The 27899-nt window shown below is 35.9% G+C and overlaps 1 protein-coding gene across 22 annotated transcripts in view; it reads right to left on the bottom strand.

Annotated features, from left to right (window-relative positions):
• The window catches only part of MEF2C (myocyte enhancer factor 2C), a 169490-nt gene that overhangs the window by 90515 nt on the left and 51076 nt on the right, over positions 1-27899 (bottom strand). For 8 of the 22 annotated variants that reach the window (XM_033401462.2, XM_049708304.1, XM_049708306.1 and 5 more), the window contains exon 2: positions 4170-4365. In XM_033401462.2, the coding sequence (XP_033257353.1) occupies positions 4170-4223 (54 nt within the window). In that variant the 5' untranslated portion in view covers positions 4224-4365. Of the gene's footprint in view, positions 1-4169; positions 4366-6137; positions 6480-7438; positions 7597-27899 lie in introns of those variants that run through there. The other 14 variants (XM_049708307.1, XM_049708305.1, XM_033401535.2 and 11 more) reach the window with 8 other exon arrangements.

Here is a 27899-nt window from a genome sequence, read left to right as displayed (position 1 = left end):
CCTTACATTTATCCCCCAATTTAATCATCTCAATGACCCAATGAAGTGGGTACTATTTTTTAATCTCCCCTCTACTGATGAGGGAAAACTCAGAGGGGTTAAGTCACTTGCTGGAGGGTCACACAGCTAGCAGGTGGCAGAACTAGGGCCAGAACAAGGTTTGTGTGTCTCTAAAAACCATGTTCTTCACCATGGTATTACACTGGATGCAGTATGACGTAACTGGGGAAAGCAATGACACACAACCATGCTCTTAGCCATTATATTATACAGAACGCAGAGTGACGCGATTGAGAAAAGCTTGTTTTGTTTTTGAATCTGAAAGATTTGGGCTCATATCTTGGCCACCTCCTAGTATTAACTATCTGACTTCAAAGCTCTGTGTGATCTGGGCCCTCCCTAGCATCTAAACCTTTTCTCTCATCTCTCTAAAGTTATACACACCAGGCTCAAGCTCCATAGGCTTTCCTTAGACTGCTTAGCAAGCTCTTTACTTTCTCAGAAGCTTCGCAAACACTGTTCCCTCTGGAATGTTGTCACCTGCCTAACTCTGAATCATCTTTTAGCTCCCATCTTTCAGCATTTCCTCAGGGAGGCCTTTCCCTCACCCACAATCTAAATAAGGCACCTCCTGTTATTCCTTCATAGCATTTGGAGAGCTGCATTCATAGCACATGTGAACAGAATTTTTGTTATATATTTGCATATTTCATGTCTGGTTCATCCCACCAGGCCAGGGGTCCACCAACTACGGCCCACAGGCCAATCATGCCTGCCCCCTGTTTTTGCCAGTAAAGTTTTATTCAAACACAGACACATTCATTTGTATACACATTGTCCTTTGCTGCTTTCACTAAGAGGGCAGAGAGGAGTAGTTGAGACAGAGACTGCATGGCTCACAAGGCCAAAAGTATTTGCTATCTGGCCCTTTACAGAAACAGTTGGCTGACTTCTGTGGCAGACAATAAGCTGAATGAGATTCTTCTTGCTTACTGCTGAATACTTCATGTTGGGCACATTACAAACAAGTGATATTTGTTGATTTAATAAATAAATGAGTTATTCAGCTGCAAATGGAATTACTAAAGATTAAATGGAGTAATATATATGTAGTTCTTGGAACACGTAGCTTCTTTTAAATTATCTGAAAATTTCCGTAAGACAAATTGACAATTCATGATTTTATTTATTTTTACATACTAGCTTAAGAAATCCACCTCGTTTAGCTTAGAGATTGAGAAATAAGTAGTTTTCATAAACTGGGAGACTCTGGAAAATTAAAAAAAAAAAAACAAAACTAGCTGTTACTTTTTTTTCCTCCCCTAAACTATTTTATGTATACAATTGGAGTTTCTGATTTTTAGCTGTTGCTACTGCCATAATGAAAAATAAAGGGCAAAATTCAATTTAAACAGTCAGCCACTCTGTTTTACCACAGTTTTATTTCTCAATGATATACAACTTATCGCATCAGCTCTGTAATATTTCATTTCACACTTTAAGTCAGTATTTCTTATTCTGTAAAAACACACCCTGTGCTCTGTATAGCCAAATAAATACTTGCAATGGCAGGGCAGGCTTTTACTGCTTTTGAGAAAAGATGACAGTGAGCTATGGTGTGAGGTTCTGTTAGGGAGTCTACAGCGGGGAAGCTTCAAAAAGGGCAAAGCAGTTAATGTTTCTCTTTTCAACATGTGAACACATACTTTAAAGGGAGCCTAGGTTAGGGGTGTCTCCTCACTTTGTATGACATGCTGTTGCAGATTTGCTGGTGCTGGTTATCAGAAGTGACCTACATCTTTTTTTTTTTTTTTTGCAGTATGCGGGCCTCTCACTGTTGTGGCCTCTCCCATTGCGGAGCACAGGCTCCAGACGCTCAGGCTCAGCGGCCATGGCTCACGGACCCAGCCGCTCCGTGGCATGTGGGATCTTCCAGGACTGGGGCACGAACCTGTGTCCCCTGCATTGGCAGGCAGACTCTCAACCACTGCGCCACCAGGGAAGCCCATGACCTACATCTTTTAGGCTCTCTCCCAAATGGCTCTTATGATCACTCTTACAGTAGAAGAGAGGCACGCATGACAAATATTTATAAGTAAGATGGCTGTTTAAGTTTGTCAATAGCCATGTAAAATAATCACTGAAATATATATTAAAACATGGAAGGTTTCAATTTTACCAATTCCATTTAAGAGTGTTGAATTAAAGGGCCAACTGAACCTAAAGATGAAGAAAAGACTACACAGATCCTAAATTCTATAGAATAAAACCAAGGAATTCATCTTCAGGATTAAAAAAAGTAAGAGTGACTAAGCTGAATTTAAATAAGTTTTCTTCTCTTAAAGTTATCATGACTTCTAACATGGGTGAGAGTAACAGCAATTGTAGGCGCAACTATATTTAAATTACGAAAAAACGTTCAATTGTTCGCTCAAAAGTATAGTGTTAATGTTCTCGCATGCCTGTGTAAGTTTTATATTCCTTTATAAAGCATAATGAAAGCTCATGAATTCAACCGCAAAAACTTTCTTTTGTCCTTGTAAGCAAAAGGAAGATACAATAAATTTCATGAACCCCAAAATTAACTGGCATTATTAATGAAGTGTAGATACTAATTCATATAAAGTTTTGACTGCACCCCAAACAGGTGCTAGTCCAAACAGTAAGATCTAAATAGTCAGTGGTATATGATGTTCAATATTTCAGTTTTAAAATTTCAACCTATAAATCAATTAAAAAATACTGTGGTTTTATATTGACAGAATGATTGCTTTTTGGCTTGACCCATAGCAATACACAATATGTAGGAAAACAGGGAAGGAATCCATCGTAAACCTTAGCATTGTTCATCCTTTAGCTCAACTTTCAGCCAAACATAGTTCAAGTCATATGTACCTTAAGTGTAATAATTTAAAGGAGTATAAATCTGAAAATCTAAAAAGTTTCTTTACCTCTTAATGGCATACTGGCTTTGACGGCATAAATAACAACTTCTATTCATTATAATTTACACATGTAGCAATAAAAAGTTTTAAAGCACGAATCAGTTCTAGTCTCACTAGAAGGTCCAAGAAGCTAGAAAGGCACAGTAGGGCAGAAAGAGTGTTGGGGGAAATTACAGTCCGGTGGGGCATCTCTGAGGCTGTCCTCTTAGCTTTCCCCAGTGTAAATGGGCAACAGCCAAAATGCTCTCCTCCCCCGCGGTCAAGGAGTGTCTGTTCTGTAGGTTCCATTATCCATTTGCAATGGTTGGGATCTGGCAGTACTGTAATATCTCTCAGGAACCATTATTTGCTATTTAACATCAGGTTAAACATTTGTTATTTAACCATTAACATTTGCTATTTAACCATTATTTAACATTAGGATGCATACAGACCACCCGGCTATTCTTACTTCCCCTAACTAAATCCACTCTCCCCAAGGGTGAAGGAAAATAGAGTCAAATCACAGATATTCATAATATACAAGTCTTCACTGAAGAGAGCATTTGCATGTATAAAGTCTTTAGAATAGATTAATTGTATCATACAGATATCACTGGAGTTCTAGAAAAAAATGACAACATGTGCCTCTAGGTTTATAAAATTCAGGCTTTAAAGAAAATGCTATGAGTTAACTGATAGTTCTCACTTCTGTGTTTGAAGAGACTAATATTTCGTTGTCAGCACAATGTTAAACGTTTTGGATGTATTTCAAAGTCTCTTTTACTGTGAATAGACTGGAAGCCATTTTGATACAGGATATTTAGTCTATATTATAAACCTCTAAATGGATGACCACAAAAGGCCTCGTTCCCATGAATATAAGAATATCTTTGCTTGATGATGCATGCAGTGGAGCAATATTATGCTTATTAACTCTTAATTATTAAGCTATTCATGTTACGCAAACGCAGTTCCATTTAAAATTCATGTTGAAGTAAAAAGTGAATAATCATCAATGTGTAAAGTATATTTCTTACAGATAGAGTGATTTTTTTTTTTTTCGAGTGATTTTTTTTTCCCTTTACTATCAGCACTTAAACTGACCACATTTAATTCACTAAAACTTCTCTTAATGGATGTTTATAAGCTCAAAATGTTTTCAGTACACTTAACATATCTGGGGGGGAGTGTAATAAATGGCCCATGTAAATAACAACACACACAGAAGTTTACCCCACTCACCTGTCTGTTACGTTCATCCATAATCCTCGTAATCTGAATCTTTTTTCTCCCCATAGTCCCCGTTTTTCTTCTCTCTCTCGTCCCTGAAATTATGTATTTTTTCCTTCCTTTTCTTTCTCTTTCCTGTTTCCTCCAAACAAATCTCCTTCTTCAGCACTTGCACTGCTCAGTTCCCAAATTCCTGCATTCGTTCCTGCTGAACAAAAAATAAAAATTAAGCACCACTTTCATATTCTAATTTTCTAAAAATAAAACTCTATGGAACTAATCAAATTAAATGAATGAAAATAAGCATCTGTTAAAAGTACATGGTATATCACATGTAGGAGCATATCAAGTAGGAATGGTTTGTTCTTATGATTAAAATAATCTTGTAAGTAATTTAACAAGTCATTTAAATGATGAAAACTATGCTTTAAAGCCCAACACTTGAAATGTATCTTTTGCAAAGGGTTTCTTACTATTTTTTTAATGAAACTAGGTGACTATTTTCACCCTTCTGTTATGAAAAATTACCTAAATCAGAGAGTTAATGAACCTTTATGTACCTGTGTATGCTAAGTAGGGCAGCTAATTCATTTCTGAAGGGAAAACAATCTCGTGTTTTGACAGCAGAGGTGATAACGTCCCTCGTTATGCAAATAGGATGGACTATTATGAAAGTGCTATTTGATATATGTAAATGTCAACGAATTTAAATCTAAATCCTTTAATCTTATTTTTAAAAAGTCACTGCTATGAGAACACTGTAAAAATAATGTGGGATATTTAATCTTACATAACAAGCAGCTATCAGCAGTGAAATCTTTTCCTTTTGAAAGCCCTTAAGCTATATCTTGAATACAAGAATCAAAAAAGATAATCATTCATAGAAAAGAAAGAAATGGTATGAAAATTAGAGTATTATTCCATTTATGACTATATTTCTTATAAGCCATCAGTTCCTTAAATTTAAATATTTTAAAAAGACACATCATATCTCTTTGGGGAGCAAGATATAAAATTATAGAAGCTTGCCATATACTGGATATCTTTAGGCCATGAATTAAAATGAAAGAAGTGATCATCAACAATGTAAGATAAACCCAGAGAATCCAGTGTATTAAAAGTATGTATCTTTCTTTGTTTTAAATTATATCTGAAAATATTTGAATGAAAGTGAATTGCTGTGAAATGTGGAAGTTAACAAAAAGGCATTCCACAGTGGCTTCTTCATTTGCAAGCAATAGCTTCAATTATTCTATCCCGTCTTATGTCAAAGAATGCAACTACTTCACACATTGCTCAGAATTTCCCTGTTTACTTTAGTTGGTGTCTGACAACCGACCTGATAAATTCCCACATGTATTATGTAATACTAAGCCATTGTCCTGGCTATTTAATAGATTATTTGGCTCCAATTCAAAGTTATTGGAACAGGAATTGGAACTGTTACACATTTGGTCTGATCACATCGGCTGTCTTTTGATTTCTTTAATTTAATTTCTAAATTCTTTATCACCTTGAGTAAATTTTTTAAATTTAAGTTTTCTGTGATTATCTAATTGCAGAAGCTATTATGATATAATTAGTTCTGGTGGATTACGTGCTGCTTAAATACTCAGACCATCCATTCTGTTTTGCCCAGTGCCTTCTATTAAACTGTAGCTCACTTCTGCCTCTGAGAATACATGTATGTTGAGTAGTATCACGACCACACAGTGCTCATCAAAACTATTACTCCAGCGGCAATTTTAAATGTTGGAAGTAGTTCAGAGTTTTAGAGTTATATAAATAACACACATTTGACAAATAGACAGGAAAAAATTAGCTGTAAGATATATTAAAAAAATCACATTAAAATATGAAAAATCCACAAAGCACAACTGCATATTCACTGTTGTCAAACACGGTCCATCTACCTATTTTTAGTGACGGTCTTAAATATCACTCAACTGGACAACTTTCCAGTGTTTCCTATAGTCTTACCTTAGAAGCAAGCAGCAAGATAGAATGGTATTTCCCATGCACGTGCAAGAACCCAAAGAGACAAACAGGCTTCCTCGATCACAGAAAAGCCAACCCATGAATCCACAGCAAATGCATATGGGACAATTTCCTTTCTTTCATTGAGCTGAGGCCGGGCACTATCGGCTTACAGGACTATGCCTGCCTAAGCGCTTACTCACTTTAAGGTGGAAGGTCAGGGTGAACAGATTAGAGTGTGGAAGAGGCGGGGAAGAAGAAAACTTCTGCGGATCCTGATTTCAAAATACAAATAACCAAACGAGTAGAGAAACATCCCTGGAGAAAAGTCTCCTCGGAAAGACAGAGTTCTTGATGAATCAAACTTAGAAGAGTTCCTCCATCTCACCACCCCATATTTCACAACTTTGAAACGAGGGACGCGTCTTAAAAAGAGCAGAGCAAGGATTTTCTTTTTTAATTCTTAAAACATTACGGGAAGTATTTTGCCAGAAAGAACTGATACGTGTCAATATGTATATATATAAAATAATCGATTAAAGAGGACATTTTGAAATATGCAAGGTAATGTAGAGAGATGTAAGTTTAAATTTCAATAAAATTAAAACATTTTCTTATTTCCCATAAAAATGAATATTTCTTGAAGTGTGCTGCCTTTTGAACATTTCTGAAATGCAAAATTTGATATGATTAAGTACACATGCAGAGTAAGATATGGTGAGGATGAGACTGTTTGCATGAAGTAAAACGTGCCTTGGAACATTCCACTTAGAACGTTAGATTATGGGTCACCAGGTTTCAAGGCTGTCAGTAAAAATTCAGAGTTAGGAAGGTCAACAACAGCTCAGTAGCTGTTTTCTTAGCATAACTATTTTTCTAACCTGATTTTTATGCAAAAATCATATTGTAAGGTTGGTTTCAAGTATTAATTTGTAGGAGGCCTAGAGAGGCTGAAAAGAGATTATATAACTTCAGTAATCTGAAAAATTGTTTTGTATGTATATGAAGAAAAGCATATAATAGCTAAACTGCACATAGTAGAATTTGAGTTACCCTGAGAACTTTCATTTATGTACAATCAACCATAAGCTTAAAATAATTCCAGCAGCCTTACCGCTACTTCTTTCCACATGAAAGAAGAATTCTTGGAAAATGACAGAGTTACAGAGAAACAATCAGTAATTTAAAAAAAAAGAAAAGAAAAACAAATACTCTACCATAGTTACACTCTATAGAGCTACAGTCTTCTGCGTTTTTTCTTTTTGCCAACCTAAATAGAAGAAAAATAAAATCATGCTGCTTACTAAAAAGGGGAACTTCATTATGGGAGGCTTCTGTTCACTTTGAGTTTGGCATAAGCAGACAGACGAAGGCAAAGTGGTTTGAGACCCAAGGAGAGAAGAATTTCTTGTGGACAGACGCTAAAGATCCTTCTCCCACCCTGGCTCTCTCATTTACAAACAAGTTCCCTGAGTGACACACACCTCCCTCCCTTCCCCCTCTCCTCCCCTCACTCCCTCCCTCCCACAAATCCCTCCCAGTAACACAGAAGAATCTTGACAGAATGGCAGGAAACACGCACAGACTGGTCAGGGAAGGATATGATGTCAGCAACCACGAACAATAAAAGGTGTAAAGGTGCTTCCTTCCCTAAACTGTTCCAGAAGTGTAAAATGGGAACCAAAACTCTTCACTTCCTTCTCTGAGCAGAACTGTCTGAGTGTGCTGGGCTGCTCACCCCACACAGAGAGGCCTTTGAGAGGTTCAGATAAGGGACAAGGAGAAAAATCCAGACACGGGGACAACATTTCTAACTCCTATTTTTAAAACACCTGAGAAAAAAATCCATTTCAGCTCTGGGTTAGTATTTTATATGACTGCTTTAAGAAATAAAAATAAGAAAACAAACAAGTTCATTTTGGTGAAGTAGGAGATACACTGCAATTACCATTTACCATACCTCACCCAAATCATCTGACACAGCTAATGCAGCCATATAATCTTAATTTACTCCCTCGAGGCAAATGAAGGATTCTATACAGCAAAGAGCCAGATGGATACTTTGGTTTTGGGTAAAAAACAGAATCATGAAAACCGTTAAAAAAAATCAATGTTTGTTGGGAAAATACATGGATTACTTCTTTGCCCCCATAATTAAAAAAAAAAAGATATACTGGGTGGTGGTGAGGCAGGGGGGCAAGAGATTCCTATGTTATTGAAGGTTTCAGAGTTCGTAAAAAAATTCAGACTAAGAACCAAAGTAACTAACATAAACTTTCAGTATACAGTGAAACTATTTATTTTAGTCTCATCACTATTAGTTTCTTTCTAACATGGAAATGGCAGTCTACCATAAGATTTCTGTAGGAAGAAAACCACATATCAAGTGAATCTGAGTCATCTTCAGATTTCAATCATCTTCCCACAACACTTTGATTTAGAAATTAAACATAACCTTCAGTTTTGTGTTTTGATCTTAGAGTGAGACTGCCATGCCACATTGAAAGATGTGGGAAGAAATTAATTCTCTGCTGCTAAACCTATCTGTGCAAAGCATGTATTTTGCTACAATAAGCACCGTGCAGTCACTTAAATAAAAACAGCCTATGAATAATGACAAAACATTAAAATATGTGATGTCAGTTTGCAATGAAGAATTCTGGTTTTCTTTTACTCATATTAGCAAATAACTTTTTCACTGACTCACATTTTCACTACCACTAGCATCTTCATAAAATGTTTTGTAAAAACTCCAAGCTGAAAAGCAAGCATGCTATATCACACAAGAAATTATACGGTTATATAAATACAAGCTGGATACTTAGCAAGGGACAAAAATGATCATAAGCCCAGTTGCTACAAGCCTGGTATTACTAATTCAAACAATTAAATGATTCATTATTAGTTTAAGTGGAAAACTTTGCTCATTATGGTGCATCTAGATACATTTAACTTTCTACTTTATGATATGTTTGAAAGACACATGAGGCATGTGATTATATTTTGGTTAAAAGGAACTAGTAGATCTCTTAATTTTTTTCTCTTAAGAAGTATTCTGAACTTCAAAAGATATAATAATTATTAATCTTACTGTTATTCAACTATGTGATGTCTTATGAGTTAGGGAATATTTCTTTGGTCCTGAAAGTCACTTCACTTCTCTCTAAGCTTACCATGTATTATACAGAATGTTATACTACCCTAGCTATGAATGCAAGCTGAATTTGTCCTAAAGACACATAGCTAAGACATCCTCTTAAGGGTAATGGGTAAAATTACCCATTCTTCCCCACTGGATTTCATTATCATGAATATAAACAAAGTTATTTTCTCAATTTATTCCAAGTTAATATGATGAATTTTTTTTTTTTTTTTTTTTTTGCGGTACACGGGCCTCTCACTGTTGTGGCCTCTCCCGTCGCGGAGCACAGGCTCAGCGGCCATGGCTCACGGGCCCAGCCGCTCCGTGGCATGTGGGATCCTTCCGGACCGGGGCACGAACCCGCGTCCCCTGCATCGGCAGGCGGACCCCCAACCACTGCGCCACCAGGGAAGCCCAGTACGATGAATTTTGAGTCATCTTCAGAACAGTAACATAATGTCAACTGTCTTTCAGTTCCCCACACCTGCCAGGCTCCTCTCCTTCCTGCCACAGCGCACATGCAATTCCTGCGGCCCGGAGCGCTCCTCCTTCCCCTCCGTGCCTCCTTAACCTCTTCCCTTCCTTTCTGTCTCAGCACATTTCATCTCCAGGAAGCACTTCGCGCTCTCCTGATCACATCAAATTCCCCTATAAGGACTCATAGCACCATGTCCTCCTTTGTAGCACTTGTCACAACTGAAATTGCCTGTCTGCCATCTTCCTCAACACCTGTGGGCCAAGTCTGTTTTATCTGACTTTTGCGTTTTCAGTTTCTACCCTAGTGCCAGGCATATAGTAGGAGTTAATAACTATGAGTTGATTAATGAATTAATTCATTAAGATTTTTATCTCTCAGGTGAATATTTTCTTCAGTCACTATTTTTAATGACTATTAAGAACATTTTCATTTATACAGAAGCAGACTGATAACCTCACTTAATCTTTCATTGTATTTATATAGCATCTCATATATGGAATAAGAATAATTTATACTGAGAAGTGGAAGTTGAATGGATTTTGGAGTCAGAAAAGCTCAGGGTATGAACTCTAACTCGGTACTTAGAAGCTGAGTGACTAAAGACTAATGACTTAATCACTTGGAACCACTCTTCCCTTGCCTTACAAAAAGTTGGGAATGTACTTCTTCATCTGCAGGATGGTTGTAATCATTAAATGTGGTACTACAGGTGAAGACTAGGTACATAGTAGGACTGGGAACATGGCTTACTACTTGCAAGATTGCTTCAGTTTTGAGGCATAAACTGTAAGTCATACACAATAAGGTTATCAAGTGAACCATAGTCTTTACATATACCACGAAGACCTTACTTTGCAGAGATGATGATGGGCAACTTCTAAAGGTAATACCTCATTTATCCATTAACAATAATCATTATATGAAGAGAAACTTACAGTGTTATAAAAGTTAAGAAGTTCCTCATAAGTATCAGTCATGGAAGAGCTTCAGGCTGCAAAAGTAGAAATAACTAGGGAAATACATCAATTTTCCCAATGACCACGGCTGCTGAAAACTCTACATTAATGTTTCTAGTCCTACTTTAATATCTTTCCCCAAGGACAAAAGGAGATGAAATGTATGTCAGAAATATAATAAGGCTAAAAAGGAACTCGTTTTGAAAACCCCTGCAATTAATTTAATAAGTGGGCCTAACCTGCCATTATCACTGATATAAATCATTTTATTTACACAATTCTAGAATTTAGGAGACACTTACCTTTAAACAACTGTATTGCATTATAAACAATTTAATAAACACAAGGGAAGCACAGCTTCCCAGTCATTATCACCTGCGGTATATTTTGCCTTGGACTTTTTTTTCACACTGGAGCTTAAACGGCATTCTCCAACCCCCATGCTAAAATAAACTCCAAACAGTCTAAATATGTCAAAAGCCTTGTGCTATCCAACAACACCACAGTTTTTAGTCTTTCTACATCATATTGAGTAATTAAGTCAGGGTTCTAGCAAGTCTTTGTTTTCCTAATTTTTCACCATGTTTTCTTCCAAAGGCCACTTTGTGATGTGGCAGGGTCACCACAAGGTAAATCCGCAGCGTCCTCATCACACAGCAAGAGCTACTAAGCATCACAGAGTGTGTTCTGTTCCCCAGCTGTAACTTTTCCAAAAGCAAATGCAGCTGGATTTTTTGTTGCTGTTATTGAACAAAGCAAGTTAAGCACTACACAACACCAATATCAGTGAAACAAAACTGTCAGCCTTCAACGCAAGCTAGGCTTGAAATGGGAGATGTTGCTATTATAAATTTTCATCTTGGGCTTCCCTGGTGGCGCAGTGGTTGAGAGTCCGCCTGCCTATGCAGGGGACGCGGGTTCGTGCCCCGGGCCTGGAGGATCCCACATACCGCGGAGCGGCTGGGCCCATGAGCCATGGCCGCTGAGCCTGCGCGTCCGGAGCCTGTGCTCCACAGCGGGAGAGGCCACAACGGTGAGAGGCCCGCGTACCACAAAAAAAAAAATAAAAAAAATTTTCATCTTATGACAAAAATCTGAATTCCCAGGCATCTAATGATCCTGTCAGAAAAATCTTACATTCATTGTTTTCTTAATCTTTAATATATCATATTTCATTATTAAAATGTAAATATTCTACACATTTTTTCCTCAAAAGCCTGAGTGTATGAGACACAGTCTTCAGCCTTACTAATACATTTGTGTGTCTGTATGTGTTTGTACAGAGGTAATATTTTCCTATAAAACTGCAGAAAATGGAAAAAACATATTTTAGTCTTTCATAATATGTGGGTAAAACGAGTACATTTTAAGATATCTGAGTAGTCCTGAGTATTATCACTAGTAAATAATCACAGTATTATTAGGATTGTGATATGAATGGTTAAAAGGACATTCTAAGTAAAGGCTAAGTAATAAAATAATACTCTGTATTCAAACATTACATTAATGATTGAAAATTATGTCCTTGAAAATAATTTGCCTCTGTTGTTATTTACCTTACCAATTTATGTAACATTTAAGGATGACCTTGAAATGAGAAGAAATACTATTGTCCTCCTGCCAATGTTTTTGTTCTACATTAAGAAGAATATGCTTGATAAATCATCTGCTATTTACATTCACTGAATGTCATTTACTTTTGTCTCTAGCTAAGTTTTAGAAATTTAAAACGTTTATATAAAAACCTTCTATGATGATTTATATAATAGTCAAAATGCCAGTCATACCTCAAATCGAAAAAAAGATATTTGATATTACTATTATATGTGGCTCAACCTGGAACCCAGTGATTCATCAATTTTTCGATTTCTCTTCATCTCCTTTACAGCATCCTAATCAACCTAATTAAGGCTTTGTTCATCTGAAACCTCTGATGACAATTTGTTTAACTCTATCCCACTGTGGTCTTCTTATAAGGAGAATTACATCTGATCTTCTGACAGCAATCATTAAATGATCCCAACTGGCCCCAATTAAGCCACATGGCTCACGGCTTCCATGTAGTCAAGTGCCAAGTTCTCTGTTTCATTTACACATCATTCTTGGTTTATTTTCTTAAAGCCAATTAAGTATATGTGTCTTATCAAGTGGAACTAAATTTCCTTGTGTCCACTGGCTCAAGACAGGGCACCGCCTGACTCCACAGTCACACTGAAGATCACGCAGGACCCCTGAAGCCTTTCTCCCTAGCAGTAGTGCTATTAATGAAAAAAAAAACAAACAAAAAACTTTACTTACTCAGGATGAAATTCATGCACATGTACCTCCTCAAAACAATACACATGTTTAAACAGTTCTGGCTAACGTAAATCAATAACAACTTTTCATTTGGCTTATTTACAAGGATCTTTTAATAGAGTAGTACCTGCATTTAGTTGAGTTTAATATTCCTTTTTTTTGAACATTTGAAATGATCTCTTTAAGACCCTCTAAAACAGCAGTACCAAAGTAAGACTTCCAAAGTTAACCTTTCTTACCCTTAATTTCTGCTCTAATTTTTTCACGTATACTCAATTGTAAGTTCTATAATGATGTTCCCAGGCCTTCCTATGTGCGCAGGTAGCCTCAGGATTTAGAGCTCATTGATTGTGTGCTACTCCAGGGAAATGGCTGATTAAAAACAGCCTCTTGAGGAGACGCTCCTATTCACATCTGGCTCATCTTATTCTAAACTCTTAATACCTGTATGGAAATATGACCCCTAGCTTTGGCTTTGGAGAACCTCAGTTCACAGATCCTTTACCTTAGGTGGCAAGGCAGAAACACAGTGAAATTAATTTCAATATGACTGGTGTTTGAAACAGTTTCTGAAGACCTTAATCACTGCCCTGACTACTTTCCTGTGAATATAAACAAATGCACTGTATTTTTATACCTAGTCTAACAATAGCTATCACTGATCATCTGCTGGTGTCTGATGCAGGCTATTTGTCACAGTCCTCAGAGTAGAAGAATTAGAACATATCTGTTCATCCTAATCATACATTAAAAACTGACATTAGGACAGACGACTGGATGGATGTTACGCATCTTATAGGACATTAACCTTGATGGAACATGTAATTCCTTTTATCATTTGACCAACAGATGGAACTACAAAGAAAAAAGAAAATACAATGGAATCTTTAGTATACTGATGTTTGGCAACACCTGGAAAAAAAGAGTATGTGCATTTTCTTTATGATAGCTAAATACATACTTGGTCAGCTCTCAATAAATAACTGTTCTTTTCCTCATGCAAAGAGGAAAATTCAAAATATTTATTACAAAATGCTGATGATGTAGAAAACACCAACCCCACAAATGACTGACTTTGCTACAAAATGTCTAACAAATGTATTAAAATTTTAGTAAAGCACAACAGACGCTCCGGTATTGTATTATGAAATATTTCTCACTGTATTATAGTAATCTCCAATAAGATTTGATGTTAATTTTAGAGCATGCTTCTGCTAAAAAGGGCAAACCCTGCAACAGATTTAGTACAAAGAAGCTGAAAATATCCCGTGGAAAAAAAAAATCTGTAGCGAAATCAGCCAGCCCAAATCCTGCCATTACTCAGCACTGCAGTGACGTGCGGATGTTTGTAGTGGTTTGAGGAGCCAGCAGGGGTGGAAACTCTTATGTACTCGACTCCAACATGATTGCAATTGAACCTCATCAAAGTAAGAGCTCATAATTTGTCACAGAAAACAGCCAATTAACATATGTTAGAAAAAGGCTTCATAAAGATAATATATGATTAAAGACCCAGTGCAGCTGTTGAAAATCAAAACTATGCATTTAAAAAAGAAATCTCAGCCTGAGCTTCCGTATGGTTAAACTGATAATGGCTACTATGATTTTTTTTTTTTCGTAAGTAGAAAAATATAATTACAGTGCTTCTCATAAGTTTGGGGTTATGGCGAAAGGAAGAACTGGGTACTGTGGCACTATTTACTATGCCTTACTTACTTCTATAAATAGTTGAAACCCTTGCCAAAACTCTGTAGTTACTTTGTTATAGTGCTATTTTAAAACACAGACCTTCATTGTGAGCTAAATGGCCTTCAGGATGCACTTTGTAGTTGGAGCATTCCTCTCAAAACTATATCCTCCCTTTATCTGTGTAAAACTCCAGGACAAGAGGACTCTACATGACTGCCCCTCTGACTGTAAAACACGCTAGGGCTGTGTAACGCATGGCTTGAATACATCAGGACTTTTGTCAGGGGTGGTGGTCAGGAATGGTGACGGTTAAATGTCAGAAATGTGATTAAGGTGCCTGTACGCAGTGCAGATCCTCTAACAAGACACAAGGCAGTCTATCTGCCCCAGCTTTGGAGCAGATGAACTATACGTAGCTATATGTATTTGGTGTAGTCTCATTATAGATGTTAAATTAAACTCTAGCTTGGACCACGTGGGCAATCAAATCCTGGCCAAGTTGATGTCATCAGAGGCCAAGAGCCAAAATCATGATGTTTAATATTACAGATATCAATGAAAAAGTCTGATCAACAGTCACAGAGACATAAACGCATCGAGCACGATTAAGAGGTGCCAGAGACACCACTGTGAACCAAACAGAGGTCCTGGTCATCATGAACCCGAGGCTTTAAAGGGAGAATGAAGCAATAAACAAGAGAATACAATGATTTTAGAGAGAAAACTGCTACAGAGAAAATACCACAGCAGAACAGGCTAGGTAGGGGTGACTGAACAGGAAAGGGCTGACTGAGGTGAATAACGCTGTCAGGGAAGGGTTATTTGAAAAGATGACATCTGAGGAGAGACGTAAACCATGGATGGAGCAAGGCTGCATTTGGAGGGTGAACACTCCAGCACTCCACCTGTCACTGGTGGTATAAATTTGGCCAATTCATAGTTTCCTGAACCTTAAGTTTCCTCAGCTATAGAATGGGAATAACAACACGTCTATTCTATAATGAGGTTGTGAGGCTCAAATAAAAAAATAGATCCACATTCATTTGTAAAAATTTAGTTGGATGCAATTCAATTTCTGAAATTCTCTGTGTAAACTTGTTTAACTTTATGGAAATTATAAATACTTTGAAACACAGAGAATATAGTATAATGCAAAAGGTTTCTAAATTTATATTAGTTGGATCCAACGGTGTGTTCTCCCTTGAGATGTGGTTATTTCACTGAAGTAATGCCCACTGGTTGAAATAGGTCTTGTGGATATAAGTTCATTTTGCAGTGCTAAATATGGATAGTACCATGAGAAATCTGACAAACACAACACAACATTTCTGCAAATGTAAAATACAGAATTGTATTTTTTAAATCGTATTTTTTTTTTTGCGGTATGCGGGCCTCTCACTGTTGTGGCCTCTCCCTTGCGGAGCACAGGCTCTGGACTCACAGGCTCAGCGGCCATGGCTCACGGGCCCAGCTGCTCCGCGGCATGTGGGATTTTCCGGGACCGGGGCACGAACCCGTGTCCCCTGCATCGGCAGGCGTACTCTCAACCATTGCGCCACCAGGGAAGCCCTAAATCGTATTTTTAAAACTCTTTTAGAAATAAACAATCTCACAACATTACTAATGTAACAGTCATTGTTTTAGGTTGATTTATTTCCTCTCTCATAGGGCCCAACTCCCAAGCAATCAGCACAGTTTTGATTAAGATCTCAGTGATAATCAATGAGACAATGTTTCCCAGTGTCTCACTGTATGGGAAACATTCACACATCTTTGGAGTCAGCTATGTAGCCTCAAGCCAAACAGATTAATTTCCAATTTAGAATGAATAGACAAATTGAATCATCTAGTATTTTTAAAATTAAGGCATTTTTAAGGGAAAAATACAAAATTTAAGGATTATGAATTTTAATAAATAGGAAATTAGAATGAAGAACAACAGACACTTTAATTTTAAAAGTTGTAAAATATAAATGTCCAATGAAAAACTATAGTATTTTAAGTAAGGGGAGGGGTCAAAATTTCCTATTCAAGGAAACCTTACTTAAGGAATAATGGGTATATATTTTCAATTTTCCCTCCCCTGTCATGTTTTGGGAGAGTGGTACAAATTTGATCCTTTATTCCATCATTTTCTTTTTATGTCCTATTTGGTGAACATAATTTATCAGTTTTAAAGTACGGTAAGTTGTACAGTTTACCATGAAGCCTAAATTAACACTAATCTATTTTCGTTATTATTGGTTAAATGCCCTGAAAAAGAATCACAAATTTGCAAAGTTTCTTTTTTTTAGTCAAGATGTCTTCTTTCCTTTCCTAAATGAATCACAGTATAGACATTATTCTAGTAAAAACTAGCATAGTGTTTTATTTTATTCTCAGTGCTAACCAATACTTCACACTGCATACTCACCTCCCTCCCTATCTTGACCTTTGGAGGACACTTTCCTCCCCCTCCAAAACCCAGTCACAGCTGCATACAAAGCAGGCACATAAATACGAGTTTCTTCCCTCTATTTGAAGCATTCCCCACTCGATTTTTTCATTTCATCACCTTTCTTTATCTCTTTTTCCACATGTTTAGAACTGAGGGGATATGGAAAGTGAAACTGTCAAAGAGCTAGGAATAGAGGTGTTCTCAGACGAACAGAATGTTTCCTCTGTAAGATGCAGGCAGGGCAGGCAAATGAGCTGCACAGGGCGGGCACCGCAGGGGTGGGGGCAGAGGAGTTGGGTCCTGGGCTGAAGGCCTGGCGGGAGGCTCCTTATCTCAGCATGTCTACACATTCTGTCCCAGGTTCTTTTCAAGGAAAGCCCAAGTCATCCTTGGCAGATAATACTACATGGAAAGTATTACAGTACTTTCCCTATAAAAAAGCCGTGCTACAAAAATCAGAAGTTACTGACACGGACGGTTTTTCATCCTGATTCTCTAAAACCTAAGGTCTAAAAACAAGCAACCATTGGTGGAAGCAAGCTCATGATTCTTCTTAGAAATCCCAAAGTGGATTCCAAAGATCACTGGTTTCTAAGGATGCTAACAAGTGATCCCCCGCCCACCCTACCCCTCCACACCCTAAAAAAAAGTCAGGAAATCAAAAAAATTAGGAAAATAGATTTCTTTGCTACAGGACCGTTCATAGTCTTTAATATGCTAGATGCCAGAATCTGTAGTAGTTACAGATGTATCAGGAATATCCCTTGGGAAATGCTAGCTTTAAAGAAAGGATCAAGCTTCTTTCCTCTGACTACTGAATATATATGCCCCAAACCAACACTTAGCTCAGTGCCTGGCTCAAAGGAAAACCTAACACTATTGCTGAATAATTGATAAAACAACAATCTATTCTCTTAGCTTGACAAAGGAATACAAACATAACATCAGGTGCAGAAAACTGCTGTTCTTTTAAAGTAAAAATATTAATAAAAATATTTAGCAATTAGTGTGATTTGTTTCCAAAGTCCAAAGCACCAGAAAGCAGTAGAGTGCAGTGGAAAGAAAGCTCTATTTGGAATCAGACTCTTGGGTGGGTTCTGCTACCCAGGAGCTGCAGGTCTTTGGGCCAGTCAACTCCCTTGAGTCTAATTTTCCTCAGACATATAAAGGGAGCTGGGTTCAATTTCTAAAGCCCCCTTTCAAGTTCCTAAATGGTATAAATTCAATAAAGGTGTAAGACACAATGAGGTCAGAATGCTTCTCCAAAGGATACAGTTCTAGAGAAACAATAAGCTGACAAAAATGTTTAATTGCCTGGTAAATATAATTGTTTTTTCATTTTTTTTTTTTGCATTGAAAAGTTGGTTCACCTCAGCCTCAAGCAAAATAAGCAGTTAAGATCAAGGTTATATTATGCACTTTGGACTACTAATCATATTTAGAAATTTAATAAATAATTAGCTATAAATTATAAAATATTATGGCACTAAAAACTTTACATATATTGACTCTAATCCTCATAGCAGCCTATGAGGAAGGCACTACTACCATTTTCATTTCACGGAAACAAAGGCTGGAGGATAGGGAGGTTAAATTACTTGCCCACGGTCACAGGGCTAGTGTTAGAGTTATAATGTGAACCTTATAAATCCAGTCCTAGACTTAGTATTCGAATCACACACTCTGCTACTTCTCCATGCTGCAAGGTAATATTCAAAAGAGTACTTTAAAGTTAAAATTCTATACAGAAAATGTGATATTCAGAGGGATCTAGTGGAATCTAAGAAATTCTTTTAAAATCAATGTTCTTTAATGTATCTAACATTCTCTTACTCTTGATGGCAAAAAAAGAGTTTACTTCACTGTACTAGCCGGGGAACAGGATGAAACTTGAGTTAGATACCTTTCATTAAAATATCAGTATTTACTGGCTGATCAGCACCAATGGTATTTTCCCCCTCCTTTCTACAAATGAATATGGCTGCTCACCAGGGAAAGCAGGTGAGTGTATATGAATCAGCATATATTCATCTCGACTCTTGGTAACCATCAAAACAGGTGTCTTCCTGAGGATGGGTCAGAAGAGTCAACTTCATTTATGATAAGATGATGATTACAGAGAGTATTACAGATATCTTGCCACCAGGCTTGGGGCAGTCATCTTGCTCTCCTTCAAAGTACCTCGGGGAGGTTTCTAACCTAGATCTAACCAACCCTGGTATTACCCTGGTCATTGTCTCTTCACTCCCCCACGTTTCTACATCTCCTCAAATTATGGTCTACTACAATATTCTTCTATGGGCAGTAGAGTTTCCACTTTAGAATTTTATACATTTACCTACTTCTTTAGAATTCTTTGTGTTTGAGACCTCTGGGTATAACTGCAATGCTACCTCTTTAAATATATTCTTTTAGAAGTAATTTTATGGCTATCAACTTTATAAAACACAACCTAATAAAATATACAAATTAACTGTACAATAACGGTTGACCTACTTTGCAATATATTTATGATGGTTGGAAGAAAAATCACACACTAGTGTGTTACAGAAGTTCACATCATTTTTTTCCCACAATGTATCCCAGAGCTCGCTCTATCAGAGCTACAGAGTATGAGGATGTAATTGTATACTTTCAGCATGTATCAGCCTTTTCTCCTACTTTCATAGGCAGAATACTATGGTACATATGTCTTCATGTATATATTTATACATGTTTACTGTACCAGTTGATGAGCACTATAGGTCAGTGCCACTCAAAAACTCCATAAGCAACAATGGCACATTATATCCAAGACTGAATTAAATTTAAGATGCTAGGCAGGTGACTGCAAAGTGAAAGCTCAAAATGGCTGCCTATGTATCCCAGGCACTTTGAGAGGGCTTGTGGTAAACAGGAAATCTCTGAGATTTCTAACTCGGTAAGAAAGGACCTGTTGGCAAATACTGCCTTTCACAGCGAAGACACCTCTGGAATAACTTTTATGTCGGTGTCACTCATGCCTGTGGGTGGATCCAGTAATAAGAGAGTTCTGAGAAGTGGAGGAGGAACACGTTACTTTTAGATGTTAGAAAAGTGGACATGATCATCAAGCAACTAGTTAACACACCAAATCATTATTTGGCCACATTCCTGAGGATTCTGAAAGTCAAAACTGTATAAAAATGTTCATCTTTTATAACTTATGGATTGGAAAACAATGAATAATGGCACAGTCTCTATCCAGTTCCTTTGAAAAAAATCAGTGAAGATGAATATAGTTAATAACTGCTTCTCTGAATTTAATATGGAGAATTTCAGGGTGGGCTTGGACATTTCACTTGCCTTAAAATGCTCTTTATGAGAAAGATAAATTTTGCTATGTTACAGAAGAGCAAAAGTCTTTTTTTTTTTTTTTTTTGTAGAAATACATATCTACATTTCCATTCAGCCAAGGTAAGAGCAGAAATGCAGGCTATTAATAGCGGCAGGGGCCATGCAAGGTCATATCATTTTTTCCCTCCTTCAGATAATACCATACCCAAATTATTTCATAAAGATTCCACCTCTCTTTTAAGGCCTTCCGGAAAAGGAGCAACATAACCTTCCTCACTAACCTATTTTGATATCTCACAACTCTCACTCTCAGGAAATTCTTACTTATAGCTAATCCCTCAGAGAATGCTTTAGGCCCAGTCCTGTTGTTCTAGCCTCTGTAGAGAGAACAACACGGGGTGATCATGTTTTCATGTCATGTGCTTTAAGACTGTGAATTGAATTATATCTATTTTTGTCATGCTTTCCTTGCTTTAGTTTCTCTTTTTTCCCCCATCTTTGTGGCTCTTCATTTCAAGTCATACCTGCCTTTAGCTCTGGAGTCCAAAAATACACATAGTACTAAAAAAAGGCTCTTGTATACTCCTATCAGATACATAATTTTAATTATCCACACACTGCATGAATTCTAAAGTAAATGTTTACCTTTTCATTTATTCCAATTTTGTATTTTTTCCCCTGCCAGTTTTGCTTCCAGCCAACTCTTCCACAGTTTGTATTTAAAGAGTTTTTTTTTTTTTTTCCCTTGACTTCATGATTTCTGACCAGTTCTCCAGTCTACCAAGGTCACACTGCGTTCTGATCTTGCCTTTTCAAGGGCCAGACTTCAAAAACTCTCTTTACACAGAACCCTTTAAATTGAATGTACAAATTATTTATTTCACTATTCCTTTAGCTACCATTCAAATCTGCCTGGTTTAAGGAATATTTTCCCAATTTATGGATGAGGATGTCATACAGAACAAAATCAAAAGGCTTGGAAAATTGAGATTATACCTATCCCTTCTCCTTCACACTTTACAGTGAAGGTTAAAATATTCTCATAGGACCAGTTTTTATACTCACACCCAGGGTGTTACAGGATGTATAACAAATGTATGACAAATCATAGTGATTTTTTTCCTTGTATATATATATATATGTTTTTTTTCCTGTATATATTTTTTTCCTTGTATATTTTTAAGTCTGCAAATAAGAGAGTTAGTAATGGTGGTTCCTTGGGTCACACTTGGTTTTTTTTTTAAAAATGTCATCACTGTGATAGTTACCTTCTAGCCTTTATTAAAAAATCCTTAAGAATAGTAGCTTGTGGCCTTGCAATGGCATTATGTTACAAGAATTCCTGCTACTAAAATTATCTTAGGCTTTAGCCAGAATTGCTCAGGAGTTCCATGAAATTTGCTTTGTTATTTAATATCACTTGATTCCTTAGGTCATACGTACATATGTTACATATGGAAACCTATGTTACATATGCAAAAAATCATTAAATTCATTCCTTCATTCAACCATTTTTTTTGGGGGGGGCGGGTAACTGCTATGTTCCAGGCATTATTTTAAGGGATCTAAAGGAATAAAATGAATGAAACATAAAAATTCATGCCCTCATGGAACTTAAAATATTCCTGATATGATCTATATTTACTTTCCCCTTCCCATGAAAATTGGGCTACTCTTTATCCTTTGCTGTTGTTTTTGGTTAAACTGAATAAATTCGTAAATATCATATCTTAGTTCTGACTCTCCTTTACTTTAAGCCTTTACTTTAAAAGCCTTACTTACTTACTTACTTTACTTTAAGCCTTTACTATTTTCTTGGAACTTTCATTTTCATATTATTTCAAACTTCTTTTTTTTCTCATAATACTTTTTCATTCCCATTCCTCATAAGGTCTTTCTTTAGCCAACCAGATATTCCCCTCCCTTTCTAAAAGTTTGTGATACAAGATGAAGTCGTCTTTTGACTACTTGTGCATCCTCCATCCTACATACTAAATTTTCTAAGAATACCTTTTAAGTATTTCCAAGTCCTTTGAAAATCTGTTCAATTAAATTCATCTTTTTCTATTGTTGAATTTTTCAGATCTTTAATTCCTGCCTGGGATTGGATCCTAAAATAATGTAAATCTTTGGTCAATCAGCAGGTTTGATAAAAACTAAACTAATTGATGAATAATAGTCTTAGCTTTACTGAAAGAGAAATAAATTCTAATAAATTAAGAAAGCCACTCATTTTCACGTTTCCTGACTGTATGTCTGGGTAAGGTATGACTGAAATATTTGGATATTTCTATTATACTAGGACGGAAACAAGTGATCAGTGGCTCCCTATTGTATAATAAAAGATAGAAGATTAGAAACGAAGTGCAATTACAGACATCAACTCTATGGAAAAAAAATAAAAGACACACAGTAAGAAAAATCCTTCCCTGAGAATTTATGGATATAGCATCAGCCATCAAAATGACAGTAAACAAAGAAGTGGGAGATACTGTGATAATTCTTCATCAAAATCTTAGTTTTCATTAAGTATGCTGAAAAGATTCTCAGGAGGAGAAAACAGTAAGATAAAGGAGAACACAACTCTTCTGTGTGGCTAGATGTGTGCCAATATGCCAACTTCCTTGGTAAATTTTTCATGTATTTATAAGAACCTAAATAATAATAATTTTAAAAAGATGTTATCATAGAATAGGATTTCAATGGTTTTTGAAGGAAAGCAACTTTTCTTTCCTAGAAGCCTTGAAATCGAGGCACCATCCTATAGTGAAATGTATGAACTGGAGAGGGCACATGATGATGTGAGCACCACAGCCATCTACCCACAGAAACTTACTGCCCCTCCTCCAATCCTGCCCTAGAAGGAGAAGAAGAGTATGGTGCAGAGATAGGCACATCACTGACAACCATCTGGGAAACTCAACAGACTGAGCTACTTTAGAAGATCCTCATGTCTGGGGTAGTGTTGCCTTGTCTACCTTAATGCTTTTCCTATCTCATTTTTTTTTTTTTTTTTTTTTTTTTTTGGAATGCAAGGCTTTGCAAAATGTCTCTTTAGATTTCTTTTGTGTTTGTTTATTTTTTAAACAAATCATGTCACAAAAAGCATTTCTATTTAGGTCTGTTTGTCCCTTAGCCATTTGTCTTTTGCTAAAACTTTAACTGTATTCTATGCTTAAACACCCAAACACAGACATGTTCCATCACTTAAAATATTTAAAAATATTTTGTGTGTGTATGTATTATTTAAATTCTATTTTAAAAAATCAATGGTAAACCAATAAATTGTTGGAATTAAGTTAAAAAAATCAAAGTCTATCTTTAAAATTCTATTGAGACATTGTGCAAAAATCAGACAGACCAATTACTAGGTAGACGACGCAGGCTACGCCATCACATTTAAACTACATTTTTAATATTCTGAAATTCATTTTTTTCTCATACACAGTTTCTCCATGACAAAGTGGGAGGCATTAACTAGATGATATACATGTTTCTTCTATTTTTAATGAAAGATTTTATAATCTATTGGAACTAATATCTATGACTTTCTTTAATCCAGAAAATTATCATGTTAGGAGAGTCTATTTCAGATTGGAAACGTGGAAGGAGAAAAAGATTTGAAGAATAAAATTTGAAATTTTGGCAACAGAATTTTAATTCGTGTTTGATAGTTTATTCCTGTGAAACAATTTTTAATCATCCTAGTGATAGTGATAATGATAGTTCATTGAGTGAACATGTCCCAGGAATATTATTTCTATTATTTCAATTGAAACTTATACCTGGATAAGTTTGTACTATCATGATCATTATTCACATTATATTTCTGGTTCAGAAAAAAAATCAAGGCACTGAAAAAATACAAAACTTGCCCAACTTTACACCATAACTAAGTAGCAAAGCTAGGTTTTGAGATAAGGGAGCCTGACTCCAGATTCTAAGCTCATATTCCTCTGCTATATTGCCTCATCTGTTAGGGGGCCTTACAAACTTCTAACGAAATATTGTCATCATCTAGTTTTGAAATTTTATATGTGAAAGTCCTAAATCAGCTGACAGTAAAATATATAAAATCCAGTACATTCATGATCTGAGCTTTTATCTAAATACAAACCTAAAATTTTGACTCCCCTTAGATTAAAGAAGGGTGTTTCATTTTCTCTGACTTTTCCATGTCATTTTTTGAAACTGGATTAACTTTTTTCCTGATTGAAATTATATTTCTTAATGTATTTCTACTACAGTTATTTCAAGAACAACTCTTTTTCCCCATGGTTAAGATTTTAAATAGTGTTATAGGCTGCCAGCAACCATTTACTTATAATTTATAGCCAGAGATAAGATACCTCTAATTTTCCATTTGGTGGGTTCCTGGGTAATATAAACATAATATGGAATTCTGATTATATAGATCAACTTGACAATAAATTGGAAATAGGTGTTGCTAAAGGTTAAATTTATAGGTAAACTGATGAGAAATTCAGGATATTGTAATCTATTGAACATGCCTTACCTAATAAATTTCCATGTCCTTCTTATCAAATGATTCTTAAGGGTGCCCTGTATGAAAATAATTCACCTTGTATACTATAAATGACTCATTGATTGAAAGCAGCTTTCTAATTCTCTACATATATGTGATACTCAAAAATGTAAATGACCAGTGAATTTGCTTTAATTCCAGAAATTAACTAATTTGGCCTGCTTCTAAAAGTTGAACTAGAATTAAAATTACGAATAATGAACACCAAACAGAAACTGTCATATCCTCCAGTGTCAATGGCTCCTATAAATGCTGTTGTCAACAGCTGGTTCAAATTGCCAAAAGACCCCAGAAACAATTCAGGAAGGAATAGTTTTTAAATGGATCCACATTTGTGGAAAAAAAATGCTCTTCCTTTATAGTCACTGTTCATTTCCTGTATTGAAATATGATGTAGAAGCAACTGTAAGAAATTACGACCTGCTTAGAGGCTTTTTACTAAGCCCAACTTCCATTATGTGAAACTTCTTACATATTATAGGCATTTCAGTACAGATTATTACTAAATATGAGATTACAATGGCAATAGGATGTTTTAATAAGATGACAACTTTACTATTTGTCATGATATTTTCCATTAATTTACCTGAATCTTTTCTGTGCCAAAGTTCCCTTCTTATGTGACAAACTCACCTGAGGTAGGAAGAAATAAACAATGATGCACTTGAAATTTCTATTGCAAAATCTAAGAAGTTATGATAAAAATACATGTTTTAACATATAATCCAAATAAATCCTAAACGGTAATAATAATAACGGTGCCGAGAGTTTTTACAAAATATATAATAAAGGAATTTTTTCAACATTGAGTTCTCAACCTATAACTTCTCTATATAGGTTTTCTGCTTTTTAGAACTTTGGTTATGAGTGGTATAATAAAATTTGACTACATATTTACACCTATAATAAAAATAAAATCAACTTCAACTCTTTATGAAAGTGATACCAATATACAGTTTTTCCCCATAATGACAGAAAAATGACAGCAACAATGTTTTGGATAAACTGTCAATTCAGAGAGCAAACGGATAAAGAAAATAAGGGATCATTTAAAAAATATATTTGTTAGGATAAAAGAAAATTAAAGGGTAAAATTCCAAAGAGACTTCTCTTTGTGCTTAACATGGTAGAAATATCATTCAAATACTTTAACCCTGCAAGGAGATTACCTGTAATTCTGCCAAGGTCACTGCCAAGTTGTATTAATGGCCATGTTCAGTACATGTCAGTCACATGGGTTAGAGCTGCCTTCTTCTTCTTTTTCTACTGCATAATGACCTCCCTCTTAATGCACACTGACAAATTGAGGTGAGTGAATATGTTTTTCCAAAATATAGATGGAAGAGTTCCATTCCTTCAACTCTCCTATTTTAATTGTACCAAACATGTGGAATGTAAAGTCTGGCAGGAAAGAGGTTTTAAATATTCCATTCTGAAAATTGAACCATTTTTGAAAATGGCACTTTGAGTCTTAAAGGGAATTATTTGTGGCTGCATTGTGAATTTTCTTTCAAATGCACATTTGCTTATATTGCTGCAAAAGCACAAAATATTTTTTAAGTGTAGGAATGACTTTTTTTTTAATCTAGAAAATGTCATTGGAACACAGAGTTAGTAACAGAATGATTTAGTGTTCAGTAGTTAAGCTCTATTGCAGATTTGTAATTTTCATTTATCAATATTATTCATCATTTACAGAAGAAATGTGAGAGTGGAGGCATATTGGCTTCTGAATACATCTACTGACTAGAATGCAACAGACATATTTATGTACTTAGAGTAAAAACAGATTAACACATCTCCTTTACAGGGCTTATATTTAAATAGAATAAATCACACCCTCAAAGAATAAATGATATTCTAGTATGTTATAATAAGACCTGCTTGTAAGAGACATCTCTATTAAAAATTTACCACTTTAGTCCTGGAATACCAATTTAGTCCTGGTTTTGAGATTAGCAATATATTAAAAATATCTGGGGAATTAGCAGTTTCAATTCTCAGATTAATATGAGAACTTGGTGCTGATTTCTTTGTTTCACTTATATACTTTAATTCATCAAAACATTATTGAAATGATTGGGAAAGAAAGAAGACATGAAGAAGCACTCCCCCGCTTATATCAGCTGACCTGAACAATATTTTAGAACTATATTTAGAAAAAGATAAAAGAGCTGAGTACAGTGACAATTCTCCATGCCAACTTCCTCTATTACCACTTTTCTTTTTTTCATTTAGTAACTCATCTATAAAATGATGCCTTTGGAAAAAAAAGACAGAATAATTTCAGGACCTCTAGATTTTAACAGGCTGGTAAGATACATAGTTGCGAGACTAGATCAGACACCAATCTATAGCTTTCACATAAGATCACTATTTCTATTTTGTTTATCTCATTTATAGTTGCACAACTCTTGGTAATGACTTGGATCACAAACGCATTACAAAGCAGTTTCTCAAATTTGAAGTTGAATACAAAAAACTATTATCTAAATTACAAAAATCAGATTTAAATATATTGCGTTTAAAAAGTACATGAGTAAAAATTGGCAATACACAAAGTGCAAATAAATTCCATTCTGCAAACTTATTATAACTAGTAAATGGGCACATGGTGATGTAACTAAAATTCATAAATAATAGTTTAGCGAAATTTATAATCTTACTATGATAACTTTTACAAAGATGATGTAGAATAATTTGCTATTTAAAAGAACTCCCCAGGGCTTCCCTGGTGGTGCAGTGGTTGAGAGTCCGCCTGCCGATGCAGGGGACACGGGTTCGTGCCCCGGTCCGGGAAGATCCTACATGCCGCGGAGCAGCTAGGCCCGTGAGCCATGGCCGCTGAGCCTGCGCGTCCGGAGCCTGTGCTCCGCAACGGGAGAGGCCACAACAGTGAGAGGC

The sequence above is a fragment of the Orcinus orca genome, chromosome 3 (genome assembly GCF_937001465.1).
Source record: "Orcinus orca chromosome 3, mOrcOrc1.1, whole genome shotgun sequence".
NCBI lineage: Eukaryota > Metazoa > Chordata > Mammalia > Artiodactyla > Delphinidae > Orcinus > Orcinus orca.
The sequence above is the reverse complement of the archived record's forward strand: the minus strand, read 5'-3'. Positions and strand labels throughout refer to the sequence as shown.